A 25399-nucleotide genomic window follows, 5' to 3' on the forward strand; every position below is an offset into this window, starting at 1 on the left:
ACCATGACCTTATTCCTCAGTGCCACCCTGGTTAGAATCCCCCCAAAACACACACGTTCAAATTAGAGCAGTAAAGGGAAATAACGTTTGTGGAATGTCACTAAAAACCAGGTGCTTTCCACACGTTACCTTGTTTAATTTAATCTTTGTAAGTGCCCTGAAAGGCAAGGATAATTTGTTCTACTTTACAAATGAAGCAGCCAAGGCACAGAGAGGTGAAGTAAATTGCTTGAGGTCACACAGCCAAGATGTACTGATTTCTCACCTACGTGTTGAAACTCCTTTGCTATCTTCCACTTGCTCTGAGGATAAACTCAAACTCCTCGCCACAGCTCACATGCTCCTGTGTGATCCGGCGTCACCCACACTCCTGTCTTCTAGCTCCCTGCTCAAGCCATCCTGTGCTTCTCTTGTACCACTAGGCCTTTCTACATGCTGCCCTTTTGTTTGGTATTCACTTCTTTCTCCTTCCTTCTCTGGCTACTTCCCAGCCAGTCCTTAGCCTAAATGCCACTTCCTCCAATAACTTTTCCCTCACTCCCCAGAAGCACTCTGTGCTTCCCCTATCGTGCCTTCCATAAAGCTTCCCTGTAATTACTTGCTCAATGATCTGTCTTCTGCCTTGGACCACATGTTCCATGGGAGCAGAGGCCATGACTGTGCTGCTCACCGCTGAATTCCTAGGACCTGGCTCAGTGTCTGGCACATGCTCTATAAACTCTGTGGAAAGGATGGGTTGATGGGTGGGTGGGTGGGTGGTTAAATGGGTGAATGGATGGATGGATGGATGGATGAACAGATGATGGATGGGTGGAGGGGAAGACAGATGTGGGATAAAGTCATCTCACCTCTCCGAGTCTCAGTTTCCTCCTCTGAAAAATAGGTCCCCCCTACCCACCCCCTAAAGACATACACAGGCAAGAGCCTAGGCCAGGGTCTGGCCCACAGCAACAGACCCAGCTCAGCCAACATCCACCCGCTTCTGCATCCTTTTCTGTCCCTGGTCCTCACGGTATTTGCCAGATGCCAGCCATCCCGTGATGGCGATGGTGATGTGTAGCTGCCTGCCTTCTGTGAGAGGCAGAAACGTGAACTCTTCAATGGCCCCAACACGCTTCTTCATCTTGTATCCTAAAGAACCAGATACAAAAGTGAGAATGGGGGTCACTGGGGATGCTGGGGAACGTTAGAGTGGCTCTGTGTACTCACACACTCACAGTGACTGCCAACCGTGTGCCCTGTCCCTTGACAAGCGTCCCGTTTTTGAACTCATTAAGGTCGGTGCCGTTATCGTCCTGACTACAGACGAAGGTAACAGGTTTCCAAAGGCTGGCTAGCCCCCAACTGGCAGAGCTGAAACTCAGAGCCCAAGCTCATAACCACCGCTCTGGCCTGATTCCGTGGGTACTACATTTTTTTCCCGCCCACGAACTTCAGGAGTGTAACACACTCCTCTCAGTGAAAGTGGTTTGAGCTGACCAAGATTCTCAATGTGGGAAGCAACATGCCACTTAACAGGAAACTCTGTGTGACTGGGGAGCTACTGACACATATGATTTGGAAACACTCCCCCACGGGATGCCGGTAAATGAGGGGTAGCCATGTGTCCTCTTACAAGAAGAAGCTCAACCGTCTCTGAGGCAGCCTGCCTGGAAACTTCTTAGATGGTGACAAGCAGGTCCAATCAGACCCTTTCTAAGAAGTCTACACCAGGTGCGGTTTCTCAAACTCAGCCTTGTCCCGAGCCAGGCCAAGCCATCCACCCAGTTCTCTGTGAAGCTCGCTATATGTTCTGGCAGTGCCAGGACTCAGAGTGAGAAAAGCCATGTCCTCTTCCTCCGTCTCCCAGGGAGCCCTCACTGGTGAGAATCTGGGCCACCACTCCTTTGGAACCTTACCTGTCAGGCCAGCTCCAGCTGCACCGAACAGCGAGGTCATGACAGCTATGCCGGCCGCTGAGCCCAGAGCCGCTGCCCCGGCACTGCCAATGATTGTCGCGGCTCCGGCAGCAACAAGAGGGGCAGCCAGACCCCCGGTCACGCCTGCGAGGAAAGCGGCCCGTGGTGGGTAGAGGTGGGAGTGCGGACGGGGCCTGCTGCGCTCTTCCTCCACCGGCCTCCCTCCCACTGCCTCTCACGGACAATACTAGTGAGCACACCTACTACGCGCATGCGAGGAGGGGTGGGCTCCCAGCTGATCCCCCTGCACTCCCCACTCTTGCTCCCAGCCTGGCATCATCCCTCACTCCGTGCTGCCCTGGCCAGTGCCACCATCTCATCTTACCGATCACTGTCCCGCCTCCCAGCGTCGCCAGGCCTATCAGGAGATAGCGCTTCCACTTCCTCCGGTTTTCTTTCTTCTTCCGGGATGCCTCGGCCGTTCTGGGGGTGGGTGGGGGGAGAGATTGCTCTCTAGGACTGGCTGTGTCTGGGATCCCCTGACACCTCCCCGCCTCACCAAGCCCCAAACTGGGATCAGTGCTGGGTGCTCTGTCATGCAGAGCGAGGTACCAAGGTTACCTTGGACCCATCTATGGTTTTAAAAAGCTGAAAACATTCTAAAACCCAGCTGGGGAATCCCAGTACGTGGGAGGTGCTACTTACCCAACGGATCCATCCTAACAGGGTTGCAATTTGAATAATGAAAAGACAAAAAAAAAAAAATAATAATAGTGGCAAAAGAAGCACAAAACTCTCTTTATACAGATGGACCCAGAATGAGTACCAGATAGAGTCACAGACATCATCACCTCACTCCTTCCTTCCCCTCCCCCCCACTCCGCCATCAGAGCCCACCTCCCTCTGGAAGGAATTTGGGAACCAATTTCCTTCAGATTTATCTTTTCAAAGAGGGGTTAGAGAAATGTCTGTACTGGAGACCTTGGCCTTGGGGCAATAGCTAGAACCCTTCAGACTTGAAATTTGAAAGTGACAAAATGTAGCAAAAGGGAAGCATATGGAGTAAACTGGGGTCAGGTGAATCCTGAGAATGGCCCAGGAGAGTCACTAAACCCAACTTTCCTGTCCAACATCTGGCCCCCTGTGCTTTGGGGCAATAAGGAGAAGGATGGGAGACAAGGGTGGGGCAGTGCGGTCACTACCAGTGGGAACTCTGAACTGAACTTGGAGTTTGGACAACAACTCAATGTACAGAGCGATGGCCAATGATGATGATGATAAAAGAAGGGTTAATGTTTATTGAGGACTTCCAACATGCCTGCCACTGTGCTTTGCACTTCGAATGGTTTATCTTATCCTAGAAGCAGTTTTATTATTGTCTGCGTATCACAGACGAGGACACGGATAAGAGTGCCCTCCTCCTGAGTGGCAGTGGGGATCAGCAAAAACAATGTCTGTCAAGCGCAGAGCTTGACAGTTGGCCCCGCGAGCGGGGACCGAGACAGTGGCTGTTGCCGTGAAACTCCATCTCCCTGAAACTCAGTTCCCCCTTTTGTAAAAATGGGGATGATAACATCTCCCTCATAAGGATGTTGGTTTGTAAAGCTTAAATTAATTCCTTCTTCATCCCTTTGATCAACAAACTTTTATGGAGAATGGACAGCAGGCTGGAACGTCTGTGTGTCGGCGAGCAGAACAACGCAGTGCTCAACCGGAGCCGTTTCCTTCCCATCTCTCGCCTCCTGAACCATACATGATAGAAAGAAACAGTTCATCCTCCGGTCAGTGAAAAGAAGTTGGATTTGAGATGGGCTTTCGGAGACCCGCTATGCTTTTTGGTTGTCTGCCCGCTCACCTCAACCCACTTTCCTAAGCACGTCCTGGGGGTACAGCACAGCACTTCTCGGTTGCTTCACTACTGAGCGGAAACCAATTCTCCATGATCACAGGTGCTGGTTTTTCATGACTGAAATTCATGCCCTCAGATGTGTGGGAAGAGGCCGAACCACAGGCGTTTAGCAAAGCGGACGGCAGGACGGCGATGAAGGGCGTGGGTTCTGGTGTGAGGTTTCAAATCCTGTAAACTAGGCTTGAATCCTCCCTCTGCTGTGGTGGTGCATGACAGTCCTCCAGGTGTTCAGTTATCCCTCCTGCACTGGTCCTCCCTATGGAACAATTACACACCTCTGCCCCGATGAGCTGAGTGGTTCCATGACCCGCTTTAGCCAGTAGCTGGAAAGGATATGAGTCACTTCTGGCAAAATCTTTATGAGTCAGTGCAGCTCCTGGTAAGTCTCCTTTTGCTCTGCCCCGAGACCAGCAACACTCCCAATAGAGGTCACCCTGTCAACTGGGACCCAGAACCAAGGAAGTGTGGACTAAAGCCACAGCCAACTTGCAAGAAATGCACTTGTGTTGCTGTAAGCCATCGAGACGTGGAGGTCATTTGTTACCGCAGCAAAACCTAGGCTATCCTGCTGGACAGGGCCACTTACTAACCTTGGGACTATGTACAAATGACTTGTCCTGAGTTTCCTCATCCATGAAGTTGGAATGATAATAGCGCTGAATTTCCAGGGGTACTAGGAGGGCTAAACCTACGGTGACTGGCATACTGTCATCGTTCAGTATGTTTACTGCTATCATCATTCCTTCCATGGTTATGACAATTTCCTCCACAGGCTGGAGATATACTTTGGCCCTTAATTGCTAGTACCAATCGGGGCAAACAGGAAGGCTGGAAATTAGTTGCTTTCGGCAGAGTTCAAGGCCTGAGGAGAAATTCCAGCTGCTGAGGGCGTACAAGAGGAACACACAGGGGCTACGAGCAGCTGGCTCTGTGAACCAGCAGCAAATTGTTCGACAAACACTGCCTGGGAAATAGTCTGCAAATTCGGGGTGAGGTCTTTGAGCCCAGCTCCGCCATGATCTCGCTGGCTCCCCTGATTTTTCTGAGCCTCAATTTTCTCACTTAGGGACTGGACATGGGAGGATGATGCGAGCACCACCACGTGACCAGTGTCAAGCAGGAAAGCACAATCACAACTGTCTGCCCCCCTCTCTCCCTCCATCCTGGTCCTCCCTCTGCCTCGAGGATAGAGTCACCTCTCCAGCAGGACACTCAGGCCCTCCCGTGGGGGACCGTGACCCCCACACTCAGGGACCGTGACCTGGTCCCTGCCTCATTCACAGCCTCATCGTTCATCAATTCCTAACTTACACTCTACCCTCCAGAAACACTGAACTGCCTGCAGGCACACTGCCCACGTCTCAGTCCTGTGTTCCTGCTGGCCCTCGGCTGCCAAGGACCTTCTCACCTTCCTTTGCCTGGCTAAACATGACTCATCGTTCCAGAGTCACCTCCTCGCCTGCCTGAACCTCAAGGTTGCCTACATGCTCCGACTCCAGGCCTCCCTAACCCTCTGTACGGTATTAGCCTGGAATTCTAGACCATTGATTTTCAAAGGGGGGGCTTTGGATCAACTGCATCAGAATCCCCAGGGGGTAGCTGTTAAAAGCACTACTTCCTGGGTGAGGAAACCACCTGTAACAAGCTCTCCAATTATCTCAAGTTTGAGAATCACAGGGCTGAACCTTTGGGACACAGATAAAGCCTTTCCTGTGTTCCACCCTCAGCCGCTGGCCCTGGGATTGGCACCTGGATGGGGCTCAGAAGACGTTTTTTGAAAAGAACCTACTCATTCCACAGCAAGAATTGGACGTGAACATCTTGCTGCCGTGATCTTTTCTCCCACTCACTGTCCATTTCTATGAAAACCAGGGGGTACATACATTTTGGCTAAATAAAATATTTAGCCAGAGTGTAGGCCAATCACCATCAAGAATGAAATTTCTGGGACAGCAGAACAAATCTAGGATGTTACAACATTTTCATGATTAGTACAGATTTGTTATTAAGAACATAGTCAAATTCTTGAGTGGGTGCCCTTGACATTTCTTAGCACAGTCTGCTTCTAGATTGTTCCTGCAGTGACACCTGCACATCTGGGATACTAGACAGTCATCACTTTTAGCTGAGTTTATGGAGGGGGAAACTCATAGCCTAAAGGGAATAAAATAACTAAAGAGTAAATATCGTTCTTGAAGCTGTTTTATTTAAATGTATAAATGCTAGTATATCAGATCAATTTTATAAAGATTGGATTGATGATATACTCTAATCTCTAGTATTCTGCTTTGTATTATTATTAAAACAATTTTTTTTGGCTGTGTTGGGTCTTTGTTGCTGCACGTGGGCTTTCTCTAGTTGTGGTGAGCGGGGGCTACTCTTTGTTGCGGTGCGCGGGCTTCTCATTGCGGTGGCTTCTCTTGTTGTGGAGCACGGGCTCTAGGCACGCGGGCTTCAGTAGCTGTGGCACATGGGCTCAGTAGTTGTGGCTCGCGGGCTCTAGAGCACAGGCTCGGTAGTTGTGGCGCATGGGCTTAGTTGATCTGCAGCATGTGGGATCTTCCTGGACCACGGCTGCAAATCCGTGTCCCCTTCATTGGCAGGTGGATTCTTAACCACTGCGCCACCAGGAAGTCCCTGCTTTGTATTATTATTTGAATGTTTACCAAAAAAAGAATGTAATATTTTTCCTAAAAGTTATTTAGCTAAGGCACTCTCTCTTAATGTGCACCTGAACTGCCAATCGATTTCCTTATTTGAGTACTTGAACGCTCTTAGTAACTGTTTTGTACACAAAACGAACAGCTTTCCCGTTAATCATTAATTATCACAGCACTTCACTCCTGCAATAACTTCAGTTGTCTGATTGAATTTCAACCTCTAAAGCACAAGAGGAGAGGCTGGCTCTGAGTTACATCTATGACGCTTCCTATATTGGGAAGTGAGAATTCAGAGCACGACACTGAATCCAAATGAAGCCCTGTTCCTATTACTGACTTTGCCTGCTGACTAGGCACCATGGCAATCTCTGTCATCACATAGCCTCTGGCCACACTCATGACCTGGGATGTCAGAAGTGACCTTGGGCTGACATTCCATGTCAGCTTCCCAAAGACAGAGGCTGAAGCCAAAATGCAGATTTGGGCCAAATCCCAGGCAGAGGTCACAGATACCTTGAGAAGAGTAGAGACACCCGCACTGCTTATCTCATGGGTCCACAAAGAAATTTCCCTCACTGCCACCTTATCTCCCATGAGAGGGTGTTCCTTACCTTTACTGCCCTCACCACCACCCTTTTCTTTTTTTAAATCACCTTCTCCAGTAGATAGAGAGGGAGTGCTTATCTCTGGGGAGTCTAGAGACACATTCCTAGTAAACGCTCAGAAAGCCCCGCAAAAGGATTATCTTCACCGCCTTCCTCAGAATTAAGAATGAAACCTCGGATTCTCAACCATGCCTTGAGGGATGCAGTAAGCAATGTTCAGACTGGATAAGGAGGTTGAATCAGATGGTGCCACTGGCCAGCTGGGTGGCCTCGGGTGAATTACGTCACCCTTCTGACATTCTGTTTCTTCCTCTGCAAAAGCCTCAGGGGATTGTAATGAGAACCCAGTGAGATGGTATCTTGTACCTGCATCTAGAGAGCGCTCAATAAAGGTTAGATGTTGACCCTGTTATTATGATGGGATCAGTATCAACGTCCAGCACCGCACTTGCTAACATTTACTATGTGTCAGGTGCTCTTCCAAGCCTTTGATACGTATTAATTAATTTAACCCTCTTGACAGCCCTATGAGGGAGATCCTACCACTGTCCCTGTGCTACAGATGAAGAAACTGAGGCACAGAGAAGTGAAGTCACCAAACAAGTAGGGGAAGCTTGGATGGCCTCAGGGCTCAGATGGGGACCCAAGAACAGAAAGGTGGTACATCACACCCTGAACTCCAGTTGCAAAGGATCGCCTTGGGGTGCTGAGTGAGAAGCTCACCTTGCAGAAACACAAAACCTTAGAGTTAAAAGAAACCTACATACAACTCGATACTCTACTTGTACAGGTGAAAAAACTGGTGCTGGTGTCTGGACAGGGAAAGCAACGTGCCCAGGGCCACACAGGGACTTAGTAGCAGAATCAAACAGAGAACCAGGTCCCTTGGCTGACCAGTCCCTATGCTTTCCCTGCGTCTCAGACCCCTCCAGAGACCATAGATAGAATCTGAGAGGTTGCCAAAGTCCCTAAAATTGAGTTAAAAAATGACACCTGTGGAGTATTATTCTGAGGAAATGGCCCATGCAGTAATAACAGCAATGATAACAGTACTATAGCAAATGTTGATATTTAACAACTAGTAACTCTGTGCAAGTCCTGCTCGAAGCGCTTTATGTGTACAAACTCATTTGAGCCCCACAAGAACCCTATGAAGAGGGTGCTATTATTATCCCCATTTGTAGCTGGGGAAACTGAGGCCCAGAGAAGTTAAATAACTTGCCCAGGATCACACGGCTGGTAAGTGGCAGAGCTGGGCTGTTTTACACATTCCCTCATCTGGCATTACTGGTATTATCAGAGCAGACCCTCTGGGTAATGTGTTTCTTCCTGACAATAGATTTCCAGACAATACTTAAGAGTGTCCTTCATTTCAAGGCATACTTGAGGGATCCAGGTGTTGGCCTGGATCCAGCTGTTTCTTTATTGACACAGCTCTGGGAGTCAAAACAAGTCTATTTTCAGGTTATTTCAACAGACCAAGTTTCCTCCTTTCTCAAGGAATCGACCCCCTCCCTTTGCCCTACAAACCCTGGCGGGAGGGCGGCTCCAGTTCTGAATTTGGCTTCAAAGCTAAATTCCCAGCTGGGCTGAACTGGGCACAGCCTGGCTGCTCAAAGAAAGCCTTCATGGCCGAACAAAACCCAAGGCTGGGAGATGTGCCTGGTGCAAGGAGCCCGCAATTAGGCTGTGACTGGGATCGATTTATTACCCTGGGATTAGATCCTGTGTAAGGTGTTCTGCAAAGAGCTGAGCTCTGGCCAAGTTACCAGGAAAATTTCCCTCAACACACACCTGACCATACACAGATAGCAAAGCCTCTTGACAGCTGGCAGGTATGGGGGAATGTGGGGGAAGGGAAGGACTCATACATACTGAGCCCTTGCTACATGCCAGCCCTGGGCCAAGCACTTGATAATACAATTGCATTTGTTTTCCACAATGACCCTAGGAGGATGCTATTCTTATTCCTATTTTACAGATAAGAATATTATGGCTTAGAGAATGGGGGTGGGGGGGCACCCGCCCAAGGTCAAAAAGCAAACAGGTGTCAGAGGTGGGATTTGAACCCAGGCCACTCTGGCCCACAGACAAGGTGTCACAAGAACTGAGGGGGAGTGGGGTGTTGGGGCCACAGAATGTTAAAGTCACAAACTCATGGCCCTTAGCATTCATCCATTCAATCCCCCTTTCCTACAAATGAGGATGGAGGCCCAGAGACGGGAAGTGACTTGATAAGGCCACACAGAGAGTCAGGACTGCACTGTGACTCTCTGTCCAGTGCTCTTCCCACCTCAGTGCACCATTTATTAATGGGGGGAGGGGACACACAGGATGCTGTTATCTGAAGAGTGGAAGTCCTTGATTCCTGGCAGGGTGGCCAGGGCCGCAGGGCACACTTACTCAGATTCCTCCTCTTTGGTTTCCTTCAGGCTCTCGAGGAACGTCTCTTCGAGGAGGTCCAGCTCCTCCAAGGGCACCTGGAGGAGGGAGGTCATGTGGCAAATGAGGACTCGGGCCCGAGCATCGTAGCGTCCTGCAAAGAGAGAAAGAGCACGGGGTCAGTTCAGCTTCCAAGCACAGAGATGTTAACAGCAGCGCAACGGATGAAACCCAAACCCCAGATACATCCGAAGTGCACAGCCCCGAGAACCAGTCAGCTGAACAAGAAGACAGCTTCTGGGGCGGAACAGTGTGCAACTGTTACCCATATGGATCAGAAGAAAGGTGGCGTGTTTCACCAAATCAGCAAAGATCAAATTTTCACATCCCAAAGCTGTTGAGGACGTGACAGCACGATCAGAAGCAGATCCAATTACATCATGACATACAAGGCCCCTGGCCAACTCCACGACCTCACCTTCTAGAATGTTCCTGCTGCGGAGCCTTTGCACTTGTTTTGTTTCCACCACCGGGAAGGCTCATTCCCCAGATCTTCTTGGGAGGCTCCTCCCCCTCTGTTCAGACGCCTCCCGCTTACAGAGGCCTTCCCGACCCCCGGCCCCCATTACTCTACCCCTTCACCCTGCATTTTGTTCCACACAGAGCTTGCTCTGCTCTGACATCATATCCATGTACTCTCGTTTGTCTCTCCCCGTGAAGTATAAACTTGATAAGTATAAACTCTGCACTGCTTTATCTCCAGTCCTTAGGAGAGTGCTTGGCACAAAGAATAAATGTTCAATTGATGACCTGACAGACCTGGGTACGGATACTATTTGTGTCTAACCTTGGGCAAAGCTCATCCTCGCTCAGGTGGAAGTGGAAATAGTAACAGTCATCTCACAAAGTTTTTTTTTTTTTTTTTTTTGGCGGTACGCAGGCCTCTCACTGCTGTGGCCTCTCCTGTTGCGGAGCACAGGCTCCGGACGTGCAGGCTCAGCGGCCATGGCTCACGAACCCAGCCGCTCCGCGGCATGTGGGATCTTCCCGGACCGGGGCACGAACCCGTGTCCCCTGCATCAGCAGGCGGACTCTCAACCACTGTGCCACCAGGGAAGCCCTCACAAAGTTTTGAGGAGAGGACTCTGGGTCCATGACGGGTCCTTAATGAATGATGCAGAACTGGCCTCCTCTGCTAGGTGTCTGCAATGCTGCATGGTAATTTTATACTAAGGTCGTAGTAGCTACGATAACCTCAGCTTCTGCAAAATAAACCAGTTCCTTCCACTAACAAGGGTCCTTAGAGCGAGCCGTGGTCTGGAAGCACTTGCCCAGCTGCCCTCGGCCGCCTCCCTGGATGAGGACCTGTGTGTCGGGAAACAGACACCACAGGCCACGTCTTGGGGTTATTGATCAGCTAATGTCCCACAAATAAAGGAGCTCCCTCCTAGGCTCACAGACTATTGCACGTAGGCCGTAATCGACCTGTGCCAATTGACAAGCCTTGGCCGTGGTGATTAACTGATGGCAGCTATCATCAGCCACTAATTCATACTCCACTGGTCAAGGCTGCCGTGATTCAGTTTCTGGAATACAGACTGCCAGGTGCACAGGTGATTAAAACCTCCCAAGGTATTCTCAGGCACGGGACTCTGGAATGTCAGCCTCGTGTAAGGGTCATTTCAAGGACCTTGACAGCCAGGCTGCTGGACTTGGAGCTGAGGTTCTATTTAAGGCAGGTGGTGAGTGGTAGAGGAGGGGCAGGAGTCCTGGGCTACCCAGGACAACTTGCCAGGTAGCCAACTCACTCTTCAAGGGCCAATCCATCCTGTGTCAATAAAAAGCCCAACTTGGGGTTCAGGCCAAAAGCCTGGGCATCGTTCTTGATTTTTCTCGTTGCCCCTCCTCAGACATCCAATTTACCAGCTGATGGTGACAGCTGCACCTCCAAAATGTATCCTGAGTCTGACCACGGCTCCCCATCTCTGCTGCACGGCCACTGTGACTGCCATCGCTCTTCAAGGACCAGCCATTGCCCTGGTTCCTCCTGCCCCACACTCTATTTGCCACACGGCAGCTTGAAGGGTGAAGTCATAAATCTAATTGGGGTTCTCTTCCCCAACTTAAAACTCCCCAATGCACTTAGAATAAAATCCACATTTCTTCCCATGGTCTGCAAGATTGTACATTTTCCTGCCACTCTCTACCACCTCAGTTCCTACTGGTCCCTGTTTCCACCAGTATTTGTCCCACCAAGAAGCCAAGCTCATTCCTGCCCCAGGGCCTTTGCACTTGTTCTAACTAGCAAGCTCCTGATTTGAGAAGGTCTGGGTGCATTCATGCCTGGAGGAAGTGGTGTAATCAAGATGACTCCTCCTGCTACCTCTGCAGGAAAGGAAACCAGCATCCACGGTGCTCCTAACAAATGCTGGGCACCACTCAGGAAGCTTGCATTCCTGATTGCTAATCTTCCCAGTGGTCCTGGGAAGCTGGTATTATGATGCCTCATTTTGCACAAGAGGGAAGAACGGGTGCAGAAAGGCTAAGAAACTTCCTAAAACAGGGGTCCCCAGCCCCCAGTCCACAGACCGGTACCGGTCCGTGGCCTGTTAGGAACCGGGCCGCACAGCAGGAGGTGAGCTGTGGGCGAGGGGCGAAGCTTCATTGGCCGCTCCCATCGCTCCCTGTCGTTAGCATCACCGCCTGAACCATCTCCCCCACCCGAGTGTGCGGAAAAACTGTCTTCCACGAAACCGGTCCCTGGTGCCAAAAAGGTTGGGGACCGCTGTTCTGAATCACACAGCTGAGAGAGCCGTGGAATTTGGCTTAAAACCCAGGATGCCAAAGTTTCTGTTCATTTCACTGTGGCTGCCTTTTAAAGGCAAATCTACTTGAGGGAATTCCCTGGAGGTCCAGTGGTTAGGACTCCGAGCTCTCATTGTGGAGGGCCCAGGTTCGATCACTGGTTGGGGAACTAAAATCCCACGAGCTGAGCAGTGCAGCCAAAAAAAAAGACTAGAATAAGGCAAATCTACTCGAGTGAAGTTTTGGGATTCCAGGTCAATCCCATGTGGTCAGCTGTGAATCCTACCTTCTGGGTGCATGGGATATGGGGGGTGCACCCACAATCCCAGGCATAGCCCTAGGCCATGGGCCAAAGGTGCACACACAGGACCCATCACCCGGCAGCCTGTTCTTTGGAAAATCTTGGGGGGGGGCGGGCTCAGGGATCTTGGTTCTGCCCCCAGGGGGCAGGAGTATGCCAGCCTCCAACTGCTGGGCAGCCCCAGCACCCACCCAGACTCCACCCTTGGAGCTCAACTGGTCCTTCTGGCCTAGGAAGAGCAAGGGACATGTCCAAAGTCACCCAGTGTGTTTGGACAGACCCGGGGGCAGAACAAACACTTCTGGGCTCCTTTTCTCACCAGCATCTCAATAGAGAAGTTGATGCACTTTGCACTTCACCATCCAACACTGTGCTGTGCATTAAAGGACGAACAGCGCCCTTGGAGCTAAACGCCAGGTGCACCCCCGGCGCTGTGACAACCACCACCACCTGCCCTGCATTTCCAAATGCACCTCCTCAGGGAGCAGTACAACCTCCATTGCCAGGCACTGAACCAGCCTCTGTTCTCACTATGGATCTGAGTTCGGGAGCCAGAATGACCTGCCTGGGGTTGAGCTTGCCTCTCCTCGGAGAGCAGCAGAATCCCAGACCTTTGGGAAGAGATCACGGCCAATCCCCTCCCTTTGGGGACTGCCCTCCAGACCAAAGGAAAAAGGAATTCAGAGGCAGAAACTTCAGCCTTTGTTGGGACACAGACTGGGGTTTGAATTTTCATCTGACTACCTAATGGCTTCAGGCAAGTTTCTTGACCTCTCTGAGCCTCAGTTTCCTCATCTGTACAATGGGGGCAAGAATACCCTTTTAATCTGGCGTTTGTTGAGATACAGTGAGAAGATGCATGTGATGAGACTGGCCAGCACCTGGGATGCAGTAAGTGATCAAGAAAAGGTGGCTAATAGTACTCTTTTTATGGTAAATTGTCAAATTTGCTCTATCCTTAGATGCTAAGAAGCCAGGGCTGCTGGGGTGAGGCTGTGAGCTGTTGCTGCTGTGTCAGCACGGGGAGCCTTCGTCTCGCCTTTCCCTGCGGTCCGAGGACACTCTCAGGCCATATTCATTCAACTGATTACCCAGCCTACTGCACTGCCATCCCTCGATGGACCGACTTTTTTTTTTTGGCCGTACTGCGTGCCTTGTGGGATCTTAGTTTCCCGACCAGGGACTGAACCCAGGACCTGGCAGTGAAAGCACCGAGTCCTAACCACTGAACAACAAGGGAATTCCCCCAACTTTTCTAATTGTACATTTTATGTAACATTTAGAATATTTATACCCAATTTCACCCTCAATGAATTTTTTTTTTCATATAAAGGAAACCACACCTTACTCTAGTCCCACGGTCCTCCCCCCATCTCCCCCATGGGCACTGGGCTGACTTACAAGTCTTCCCAGGGTCTTCACTTTGGTGGGCAGAGTGTGGCTGGAGGCACGGGACTTTTTTTTTTTCTTTTTAAATTTAATTAATTAATTTTTGGCTGCATTGGGTCTTCGTTGCTGCGCGTGGGCTTTCTCTAGTTGTGGTGAGCGGGGGCTACTCTTTGTCACAATGTGCATACTTCTCATTGTGGTGGCTTCTCTTGTTTCGGAGCACGGGCTCTAGGCGTGCGGGCTTCAGTAGTTGTGGAATGTGGGCTCAGTAGCTGTGGCTCACGGGCTCTAGAGCACAGGCTCAGTAGTTGTAGTGCACGGGCTTAGTCGCTCTGCGGCCTGTGGGATTTTCTTGGACCAGGGATCAAATCTGTGTCCCCTGCAATGGCAGTTGGATTCTTAACCACTGCTCCACCAGGGAAGTCCCAAGGGACACGACTTCTAAGATGCACCCTGTCTCAGGGCAGGACGTGAACTCAGATGGTTTCAGGTATGACTCCTGCCTTTTCTCTTCACGTCTCATTTTGGGGGGACAGTTAAGGGTGTTCAACGTGGCAACGAGCTTACTTCAAGGCCGGTGGTCATGGGAGCAAAGGGGGCCCATCTGAGGCCCTCCTCCAGCTCCACCCTCTCAGCTGCTGGCAAGATTGGCCTCCTCCGGCCTCTACCACATGGGGTGCCCACGCTTCATTCTGGCCTCATCAAATCCCCTAAAGTCAGCTGTAAGGATGAGGACTTTATCATTTTATCTCCATGTAGGAAGCAGAACAGCAGTTAAGCATGGGCTCTGGAACCACACTGCCTGGGTCTGAATCCTTGCTGTGTGACCTCGGGCAGGTGATTTCACTTTCTGGGCCGCAGCTGCCTCTTTTGTAAAATGAGGGACAGGAATAGCATCTACCTCCCAGGGCTGTTGAGGGGTTTAAACAAATTGTAAAGCATTTTTCTCAGGGCCTGCACACAGTAGGCACTCAATGAGCATCGGCCCTGGTTAGAACTACTCCCAGCACCTAGCAGACGGCCTGGCACACACAGTGCGGGCTCCGTTCTCATTTGCTGAATGGATGAACAGCCAGCTTCAATACTGACAGCAAGCTTTACGAACCTTGAGGATCCTGATGAAGAACCTAGCCGCGAGCTGACAACGCGTTCCACCACGACCAACGACCAACCTCTCAAACCTTTCTGATTCATTGGGGAGGTAGGGTTTGCAACTCAGTAATAAAGACCAGGTCAGAAAGTAGAGCCAAGTTTGCGGTGAAGGTTGTTATATCTCATGTGGCTGCATGTCGTCGGGTTCCATGGCCTGGAGTCAATGTTATCTTTGGATTCAGGGTACAGAGGGCAAGAACCATGCTTCAGCTTAAGTGTCCTGCGCACGTTCACCACGAGACTCACTGCCTTAAACGGAATTTGAAACTTACTTGGAAATGCCACCTCGGGTTACTTAACCTCCTGAGCCTAATTTCCTACCAGTGGGGATAACAGTATCTACTCTAGCAGTTGATTTGAGGATTTTATACGATGCAATAATTCACCATCTGTGTATAGGACCTAGGAGAGCAACTAGGTAACTTATAAAGATTACCAACTACAAATAAACCAGCCCCACCTGAGACGGCCAAATTTGGGGTCCTGAACCCATGGTTCTCAACCAGGGATGTTTTTGCCCCCCGAGGATATCTGGCAAAGCATGGAGACATTTCTGGTTATCACAACTCAGGAAGTGCTACTGGCATCTAGTGAGTAGAGGCCAGGGATTCAGCTCAATCTCCTACATGGCACGGGGTGGTCCCACAACAAAGAATTATCCAGTCCCAAATGTCAATAGTGCCACAGTCGTGAAACCCAGTCTCGAGTTGGCTCAGATGTAGTTTAACCTCCAACATATAAAAGGCTTATTTTTTCCAGTTGTGTGGGCAAGAAGCTTCATGGGTTGTTACTGGATGAGAAGGAAATGATTAGCATGCATAAAAAATTCCACCCAGCTGCCAAGATGGCATTGTTTTGTGACTAAGATCCCAATATTGTCAGTATGGGTCAACCTTCCAGGAAGTTCAGAGACGTGCGGCTTTTTGTGTTGATGTCTTGGGCTGATTCCATGATTAACCACCCTGTGTCACACCCAGAGAGAAATGCAGTAGCACAGAGAGCCTTCTGTGCTGTGTGTCCTACCCCATCAGTCTCTGTAGAAAAAAAGATGTTTTAACCCTCAAGTTCAGACAAACCACCTTGCTAGTATCTGAGCTTGTGCTCTAAGGAAAGGACATCCATCCTTCTTTCTATCCATCCAACCTTCTATCCATTTATCCATCCGTCCCTCCATCCCTTCATCCATTCCTCCATCCCTTCATCCATCCATCCATTCACCCAACAAGTACTAAATGCCCGCCCGTGTCCATCAGTGTTGCAGACACTGGGATATGATGGTGAACAAGCCAGACAAGGGCCCTACTCTCATGGAGCTTATGGGAAAGGCCTTGAACAACCGGCCCAACTATGACACTGACCTTCTCCTTACAAGATCCTTGACTGTGTTCTTAGGACCAAAGACAGTTTTGTTTTGCTCTGAAGTAGCATCTGGCTCTTGCCTCTCATTTGTATTTGAAATTGAAGTTCAGAGAAGTTAAGTGACTTGATCAAGGTCACACAATGAGAGTCTGAGAGACAGGATGACAGTCCAGGTTTTCTGGTTCCCAGGGCTTTCCCATTTCACCACCACCACCACCGTGCCCCAGTGGCACTCATGGCCTGCTTCCTGCATGCCAGCTCTGTTCTGAGCGCTTTACCTGGGTTATTTCATTTAATCCTCCCCGCTGCCCTATAAGGTAAAAAGTACTGTTTGTTCCCATTTAACACCTGAGAAAACCGAGACACAGAGACATTCAGGACCTCGCCAGAGTAGAGCTTGAATCTTAACACCGGGCAGCCTGATCCCCAGATGCACCCAGTTCTTGGTCCCTGGTTCTTCATTAATACGGACAGAGTTGGACATGACAACTGTAGCCATTCCCACTCGGGGCCTCCTTTTCTCATCTACAGGCGGACCTCGTTTTACTGCTCTTTGCCTTGTCTGTGGCAACCCTGCATCCAGCAGGTCCATCAGTGCCATTTTTCCAACAGCATTTTTAAATTAATGTATGTCCATTGTTTTTTTAGACACAGCGTTACTGCACACTTAATAGACTACAGTATAGTGTAAATATAACTTTTATATGCCCTGAGAAACCAAAAATATTCACGTGACTGGCTTTACTGCGGTGGTCTGGAACGGAACCTGCAATATCTCCGAGGTCTGCGTCTGATGAGAGGGTCGTCTAGATGGTTTGAGGGGCCACCTACCTCTGACCTCTGGGGAACTTTTGAGCCCTAGCACCCACTCCCATTGGGGTCCCGGCGTGCCAGTGAAGCTCCTCCTGTTCGTAGATGCCGGCATCTGGTGGGGCTTTGAGATAAACCAAAGGCACCCCCCAGATGTTGTCAGAGACTGGTATTCTTTAGCTACGAGGTACTACTATATTCCCGTGGGGATGCTGCCACAGTCCTCAACCCCTGTGGGTAAAATCTGCTAAGGTTTTTGTTGATAGCACTTGTTTTAGAATGTCCAGCTCTGCCACTTACCAGCTTAGGCCAGTTACTTCACCTCTCTGGGCCTCAGTTTGCTCGTCTGGAAAGTGGGAGTGTCTCCATGAAAGGATGGCTATGAGGATGATGTGAAACAATGCCTGACAAGGGTCAGGTACCATGACCAGCGTTAACAGGTGCTTCATAAGTGGTGGTTATTCTCAAGAGACATTTCAAAGGCAATGCCGGTTTAGAGGCTGCCTATGAGAACACCCCTGGGAGGGAATGAAGTACCAGGTGATGACATTAGACAGGCTGTTTCAAACCCACTCCAATTATTCTGTGAGAGCCAGGCCAAGGTCACCCACAGCAAAGGGGGTAAGTTAAAGTGTCCTGGGTGCTCCTGGGAGCTCAGGAGGGCTTGTGATTGGCAGGCGGGGGCAGGAAGCAGGCTAGAATGAACGTGGCTCACTGGGCTTGTGGCCCAGCTCTATTGGCTTCCCTTTCCTTTCTTTTTATTTATTTATTTATTTATTTTTGCGGTACGCGGGCCTCTCACTGCTGTGGCCTCTCCCGTTGCGGAGCACAGGCTCCGGACGCGCAGGCCCAGCGGCCATGGCTCACGGGCCCAGCCGCTCCGCGGCATGTGGGATCTTCCCGGACCGGGGCACGAACCCGCGTCCCCTGCATCGGCAGGCGGACTCCCAACCACTGCGCCACCAGGGAAGCCCCCTTTCCTTTCTTGCACCAAAAAGGCCACTGGGGACGGGACCGCAGGGGCAACACCTACCACTGGCTTCACTGGCTGAGGTGCAGATATGTGCCCCACAACTTATGAAATCAACTCACCATCCTTGAGTGAGAAGCTCAGAAGGTCCTGAGGGAAGAGTAACAGGAATTAGCAATAGGTTGATTTGTAACCAGCCTGCTCACTTGACAAATGTTTATTGACCCTTAATAAGTGGGAGAACCAGGCAGACAAAATACCTCCGCCGTACATTTGAGGGGCGAGCCAGACAAACAAGTAGGCAGATAACTGAATAAATGCGTGAGAATTTCAGGGAGTCAGATGAAGGAGGGGAAGGGCTGTTTTAAATCTGCTCTCTTGACCCACCGATAGCCTGTGTCAAGCTTCTGCCTGCTTCAAATGCATACAGAGCAGGTGAGTGACATGCCCAAGGGCACACAGCAAAGCTGCTACTTCCAAAAGGAGGCACCACAGCTTAGCAGTCAGGAGCACGGGCTCTGGAGTAAGACTGCCAAGGTTCAAATCAGCTGTGTGACCTTGAGCAAGTTACCTAACGTCTCTGTGCCTCCATTTATCATCCTACCTAATAAAATTGCTTTGAGAATTAAATGAGTTCATATTAGTAAGGTATTAGCATATAATAAGCACTGTTTAAGTAATAAATCGATAGTAAATATTCAATAATGATAATTCAACATTAGCTATGATCGTCATCATCATATGAAATTATGATGCAATATTTAATCTTTCAATTCCCCCCACGCCACTAGAAGCGATATTCAGGCTGACTTTGAGAGGAAGTTCTCTGTTCTACTTTCCCTGGCAGCCACCACCTGGGCGGTGGGTGTACCTGAGTGATCACCAGTGGGTCGTCCTTCAAGATGGGGTCCTTCAATAAAATCTGAGCAAACGTGTCTGCTCCTTCGCCTCCCAGGCCGCTGGCAAAAGCAGTCATGGTTGGCAAGACAGCTTCGGACAAGTCCAGCCACTTCACCAGGCCAGCCACAAAGTCCGTGCAGAAGGATCTGAAAGACAGACGCAGCTGAGATCCTGGACCGTGCATCTCACGATATGAGCTGTGTGCAGGGATGTGAAGACGTGGCACTTAAAAAAACCACGGCGACTGTGGCCCAGGGAATACAGAAGAGCCAAAACCTGATTTCAGGTGTGTGGACTTGGGCTTCTTCCTCCACCAAAACTTTGACCACAGGGCTGGTAAACCACACGAACCGGGCTAACGAGCAGTTACTGACCATACGCCCTGAGGCCGGCCTGCCCTGGGGCTGTGGAATCAAAAATGAGCAAGATGGGCCTTGGATGAGAAGCTCGCAGCGGGGTGGAGACTTGGACGGCACTAACTGATCCAGGGCCGTGGGATATGCTAGGACAGAGGCAGGAATCAAGCCCCGATGAGTCGAGACGGAGCCCCAAATCCACCTGTGAGGTGAGAGGCAGTGACCAGAAAAGGTTCCCACACATGGAGATTGGCTGCTGTGGAAACGGCCACGGACATGCTTTCTGGAGACACACTGGCTGCTGTAGAAGTGGGTAAAGTGCAGAGAAGTCTGTCCTCCAGCCGGGCCCACCGCCGCCATGGGGGCTCTGTCCACAGCAGTCATTTGAGGGGGTCCCTGGGTGGGGGATGGATGGGGTGCTCCAGGAGAGAAGGGACCCCAGGAGCTACAGGAAACACATGGCATCTTGGGGACCCCAGAAGAGTCCACACAAGGCTTTGATTCAAAGCCACCACTGGGATGCGGGAAAGGGAATCAGATCAGAGGGGATTAGACCAGTGCAGAGAAGAGGCTTCCCAGAGACAAGCAGAGCTCCCTGGTAGAGAGGGCGACCTCGGGAAGCTCCCCGCTTGCACCGCCTGGCTCCGGTTCCCGTGGATCCCAGGCAGCCCACCCAACCCATTCTTTAGAGCTGCTGCTGCCAAAGCCCAAGTAGAGAGATCTCTGCAGGCCGGGCCTGTGACAGGAGCAGTGCTGGACTCGGGTTCAAATCCTGGCCCTACCACTGTTTTGGTCCAGGTCCCCGGGAAGCAGCTCTGAAATGATTACTGGGGATTCTGTTGGGGTCAACGTCTGTGAATGGGCAGGGAGGATGGAGGACTGGGCAGGGACATCCAGTCTCAACAGAAGCCTCAGCTGACCCTGTGGGGAGATCTGAAGATGGGGTGACCCTTGAGAACTGCCCCCAGTGGGGCAACAGGGCTGGGCCTTTATACCCTTATTTCAGACAGTCACCAGACAAAGGCTGCCCCAAGAAGGCGGCAGAACCTTGGGTGAAGTGGCTCTCTTCAGCTGAGGCAGACCCAGGCTGTGCCGGAAAGCCCTCTCAGTAGCTGGGGGAACGTCCTTCACTCCTTTTTTTTTTTTTTTGGCCATGCCACGGGGCATGAGGGATCTTAGTTCCCTGACCAGGGATCAAACCTGCGCCCCCTGACGTAGAAGCGTGGAGTCTTAAACACTGGAGCGCCAGGGAAGTCCAAGGAAAGTCCTTCACTCCTGAAGGACATCTGAGCGAGTAACTCGACCTCTCTGTGCCTCAGTTTCCTTATCTGCAAATGGGTCTAAGAAACCAACTTCATAAAATTGTTTGAGGATTAAATGAGATGATACATGTAAAGCAGCCCGAGCAGGGCTTGGCATGCAGTAGATACTCAACTAATGTTAGTTAGCATCACTATTTTATTTACAAGGTGACCAAGAGAGGCAGTGGAGAAGAGGGTTGAGCCGGGCTCTAATGTCTGACCCCTCGGGGGCGTCCTGGCTCCCTCGGTGACTGGCTTCATGCCCTACTTCACCTCTCTTAGTTTTACTCTCCTCTGCTGTAAAATGAGGATGATAATAGGGCCTGTCTCATAGATTGGCTGGAAAGATTAACTGACATGATAATAGTGCCTGATAACTCTCAATAAATGTTAGCTACTGCTGTGACAATTACTGTAACTTACCCCGCTACAATTACTGGGATTACCCTGGCATGATGTGTGAGTGTATGTGCAGGGAGGGATGACTAAGTGAATTGAGCATTACTTCGGGGTAAACATATACGTAGTGCCGAGGGCAGCGGCACGGCCTGGCCCTGTGTCCATGAAGGAAGCCCTGGATGTAGAGAAGCTTCTCATAACAAGAGTGGAGGGGTGAAGAGCACGAACTCCAGCTCAGATCCCAGCTGTGCCACAAGCTGTGTGATCTTGGACAAGTTACTTAGCCTCTCTGTGCCTCTGTTTCTTTGTCTGTAAAACGGTGGCGATAACGATGAAACCTATTGCATAGGGTTGTTGAAAGCTAAGTTAACATTTGTCATGTGCTTAGAGCAAAACCTGGCACATATAAAGCCCTATATAGGTGTTTCTTTAAATGAACAAATGAATTAATAAATATATATGTAAAGTGCCAGGACAGCAATCTATGAAATAAGAAATAGCACTGTAGAACGGCAGGGCCTTGGTAAATGCTTCTAACGTGACTGGTGATCTAGCTGAACCACATAAAAATCAATAGCAATGATGATAATAAATGGTGATCACAGAGCAACTATCTGTCAGTCCCTGTACTCAGTGCTTCATACACACGGACTCATTTACTTCTCATTACAGCCCCATGAGGGAGGGAGGTACTATTTTTACCCCCATTCTAGAGATAAAGACACCCAGAACCAGAAAGGTGTTTTTTTGTTAGTTTGCTTTGTGTTTTTTGGCCATGCCACATGGCTCGTGGGATCTTAGGTCACTCAGCAGTGAAATCGCGGAGTCCTAACCACTGGACTGCCAGGGTATTCCCCAGAGAGGTTAAGTGACAGCTCCAGGGTCCAGGGTTCTCTCTGACTCCAGAGGCCATGCTTCACCACTGCAGAGATCGTCCCTCTCCAGCAATCACATTCCTTGGCATCCACAGAGTGCTGGGCACCGGCTAGGCTGGTGCATCCCTCCCCTCTCATCCTTGCCATGTCTTGAGATGGAGCCCCTGGGCTATGGAGGTTAAACACCATATCAAGGGTCTCCTGGCTGGGAAAGGGCAAAGCCTCATCTGGAATCCAGGTTCCCGACTCCTAGTCCAAAGCTCCTCCTATTCACTAGGGGCTGGAAAACTACACCAGGGGGCTGCAGCCCCTTTTTTTTTTTTTTGAAACTAAGTTTTATTGGAACACAGCACGCACATTCCTTTACATGCTGTCTCCCGGCTGCTTTTAGCCTACATGCAACAGCAAAGCTGGGTGACTGCAACAGAGACCACAGGGTTTGCAAGCCTGAAATATCTAGACCTTCACGGACAAAGCTTACTGACCCCTGCTCTACACCGTTAATATCTCCATGTTTAATAAACAGAGTTCATTGTAAGGAACAGCGTCTGTGACGCTTACAGCATGGAAGAGAGAGAAATATTTTAAAGAATTGCTTTTATGCCCCATGTGGACATAAACACAGAATGTTTTCTAAAGATTACTGAAACCAACAGCATATCTGGGATTTACAACCCAGATTGAGGTTGGTTTTAAAATGTGTTTTGGGCCTTAAGAAGACTGAGATCAACCAAGCGGAAAGAAGTGGCATAGAGCATTGTAACTTTCAGGAAGGAAATTGCCCCCAAGGCAGATGCTTCCGGCTCAGCCACATGTGCTTAAGACCATACTTGGATTTTGTGGGGGACACAGAACAACTTCTCCACGTGCCCTCCCAGGCGGTGCCCAGCACAGGCCTGGCACACAGTTCAGGTTCATAAATATTTGTTTATGTGAACAAAGTATGCAGAACTCTTCCCCCACCTATCTACCAGCTTATCAGGTAGGCATTTATCAGATCTGAGAAGCTTCTGGAAAGACAGAGCTTCCCATGCATGGCACAGGTATGGGCTAGAGCAGGGAGAGAGTTGGACCCTTGCAGGAGATGGGACCCTGGCTTGCTTGGGAACAGAACATCCAACGAGATATATTCTAACCTCTAGATAGAGAACGTGGTTTCATTATTAATAATGAGAACATCCAACGTTTGTTTGGCGGTAGCTCTGTGCCGGGCTCTGCAGGGGCCATCAACACGTTCCTTCCTCAAGACCACCCTCTCTGATGGATGGCCGTTTCTCAGCAGCAGTGATTCCCCAGCCCCTTCTTCCTGACCAGTAGAAGCCCCCTCCCATGACGGAGACAGAGTATGTCAAGTGCCTTTATTTTTTTCCCTGCCTCCCTTGCAGGTGAGGCGAGGGCATTTGACTAGACCTAGCCAATGACACAAAAGGGAAAGCCTTCTCAGGGTATCCCGGGAAAGAGTTCCTCCCTGATGAGAGACTTGAAGAGAATCCCTGTCCTCCTCTTCCTTGGGCGTTCGTCCCTTGGCCTTGGGTCTTGTTCTGTGATGTGTGGCACTACAGCAGCCATTTTATGATCAGGAGGGGGAGGCTAAGAGAACTGCACAAAAGCCAACCCAAAGGCTTTTTGAGGTGCTGTATCAATGCTGGAACTCTCTTCCTTTTGATTTCTTGTTAAGTGAGAAAAACAAATCTCTTATTGTTTATTTATTTTTAGATTTTAGAATTTGTTTCACATCTTTATTGGAATATAAATGCTTTACAATGTTGTGTTAATTCTACTGTACAACAAAGTGAATCAGTTATATGTATACATATATCCCCATATCCCTTCCCTCTTGAACCTCCTTCCCACCCTCCCTATCCCACCCCTCTAGGTCATCACAAAGCTTTGTGTTGATCTCCCTGTGCTATGCAGCAGCTTCCCACTAGCCATCCATTATACATTTGGTAGTATATATATGTCAAGGCTACTCTCTCACTTCATCCCAGCTTCTCCTTCCCACCCTGTGCCCTCTAGTCTGTTCTCTATGTCTGCCTCTTTATTCCTGCCCTGCCACTAGGTTCATCAGTACTGCTTTTTAAAATTCCATATATATGCGTTAGCATACGGTATTTGTTTTTCTCTTTCTGACTTACTTTACTCTGTGTGACAGATTCTAGGTCCATCCACCTCACTACAAATAATTCAATTTCATTCCTTTTTATGGCTGAGTAATATTCCATTGTATACATGTGCCACATCTTCTTTATCCATTCATCTGTTGATGGACATTTAGGTTGCTTCCATGTCCTGGGTATTGTAAATACTGCTGCAATGAATACTGTGGTACATTACCTTTTTTTAAAAATAAATTTATTTATTTATTTATTTTTGGCTGTGTTGGGTCTGCATTGCTGCGCACACGCTTTCTCTAGCTGCGGTGAGCGGGGTCTACTCTTCGTTGCGGTGCGCGGGCTTCTCATCGCGGTGGCTTGTCTTTGTTGTGGAGCACAGGCCCTAGGCGCGCTGGTTTCAGTAGCTGTGGCTTGCAGGCTCTAGAGCGCAGGCTCAGTAGTTGTGGCGCACGGCCTTAGTTGCTCCGCGGCATGTGGGATCTTCCTGGACCAGGGCTCGAACCCGTTGTGCCCTGCATTGGCAGGCGGATTCTTAACCACTGCACCACCAGGGAAGTCCCTACATGTATCTTTTTGAGTTATGGTTTTCTCAGGGTATATGCCCAGTAGTGGGATTGCTGGGTCGTATGGTAGTTCTATTTTTAGTTTTTTAAGGAACCTCCATGCTGTTCTCCATAGTGGCTGTATCAATTTACATTCCCACCAACAGTGCAGGAGGGTTCCTTTTTCTCCACACCCTCTCCAGCATTTATTGTTTCTAGATTTTTTGATGATGGTCATTGTAACTTTTATTATTTAAATCTCTTTTAGTACAGTGTACTGTTACTTGCAGCCCAAAGTACCCTGAATGGTAGGGGTAAGTTCCAGGATTGTCTTCATTTTACAGATGAGGAAATTGAACAAATAAATTACGTCACAGACTCAGCAAGCACCGCCATTTATTGAGCACCTACTGTGGGCCAAACACGATGCTATGTGCTTTAACTATATCATCTCATTTGATTCTTGTAATCACTCAGCAGGTGGGTATCACTAGCCCTATTCTACAGATGAAGACACTGATGCATAGGGAAGTTAAATAAACTGCCTAAGGCCACATGTAACTGGAAAGTGGCAGGGGTAGGACTTGAACCCAGATCTAAGTCCAAATCCCATGGAATGTCTCCTGTGCCAAGAAAGTCAGTATTCATCCATCCCTTCTTTTCACAGAC

At 49.7% G+C, this 25399-nt stretch overlaps 1 protein-coding gene across 7 annotated transcripts in view; it reads right to left on the bottom strand.

The window, feature by feature from the left end:
- Window positions 1-25399, bottom strand: part of TMCO4 (transmembrane and coiled-coil domains 4) — a 95396-nt gene that overhangs the window by 49202 nt on the left and 20795 nt on the right. For 5 of the 7 annotated variants that reach the window (XM_060015419.1, XM_060015421.1, XM_060015416.1 and 2 more), the window contains 6 exons: window positions 19112-19286; window positions 18363-18390; window positions 9476-9608; window positions 2284-2381; window positions 1899-2042; window positions 1012-1131 (listed from right to left, as the gene is read on the bottom strand). In XM_060015419.1, coding sequence (XP_059871402.1) covers window positions 1012-1131; window positions 1899-2042; window positions 2284-2381; window positions 9476-9608; window positions 18363-18390; window positions 19112-19286 — 698 coding nt within the window. Of the gene's footprint in view, window positions 1-1011; window positions 1132-1898; window positions 2043-2283; window positions 2382-9475; window positions 9609-18362; window positions 18391-19111; window positions 19287-25399 lie in introns of those variants that run through there. The other 2 variants (XM_060015433.1, XM_060015426.1) reach the window with 2 other exon arrangements.

The sequence above is a fragment of the Delphinus delphis genome, chromosome 1 (assembly GCF_949987515.2).
Source record: "Delphinus delphis chromosome 1, mDelDel1.2, whole genome shotgun sequence".
Taxonomy (NCBI): Eukaryota; Metazoa; Chordata; class Mammalia; order Artiodactyla; family Delphinidae; genus Delphinus; species Delphinus delphis.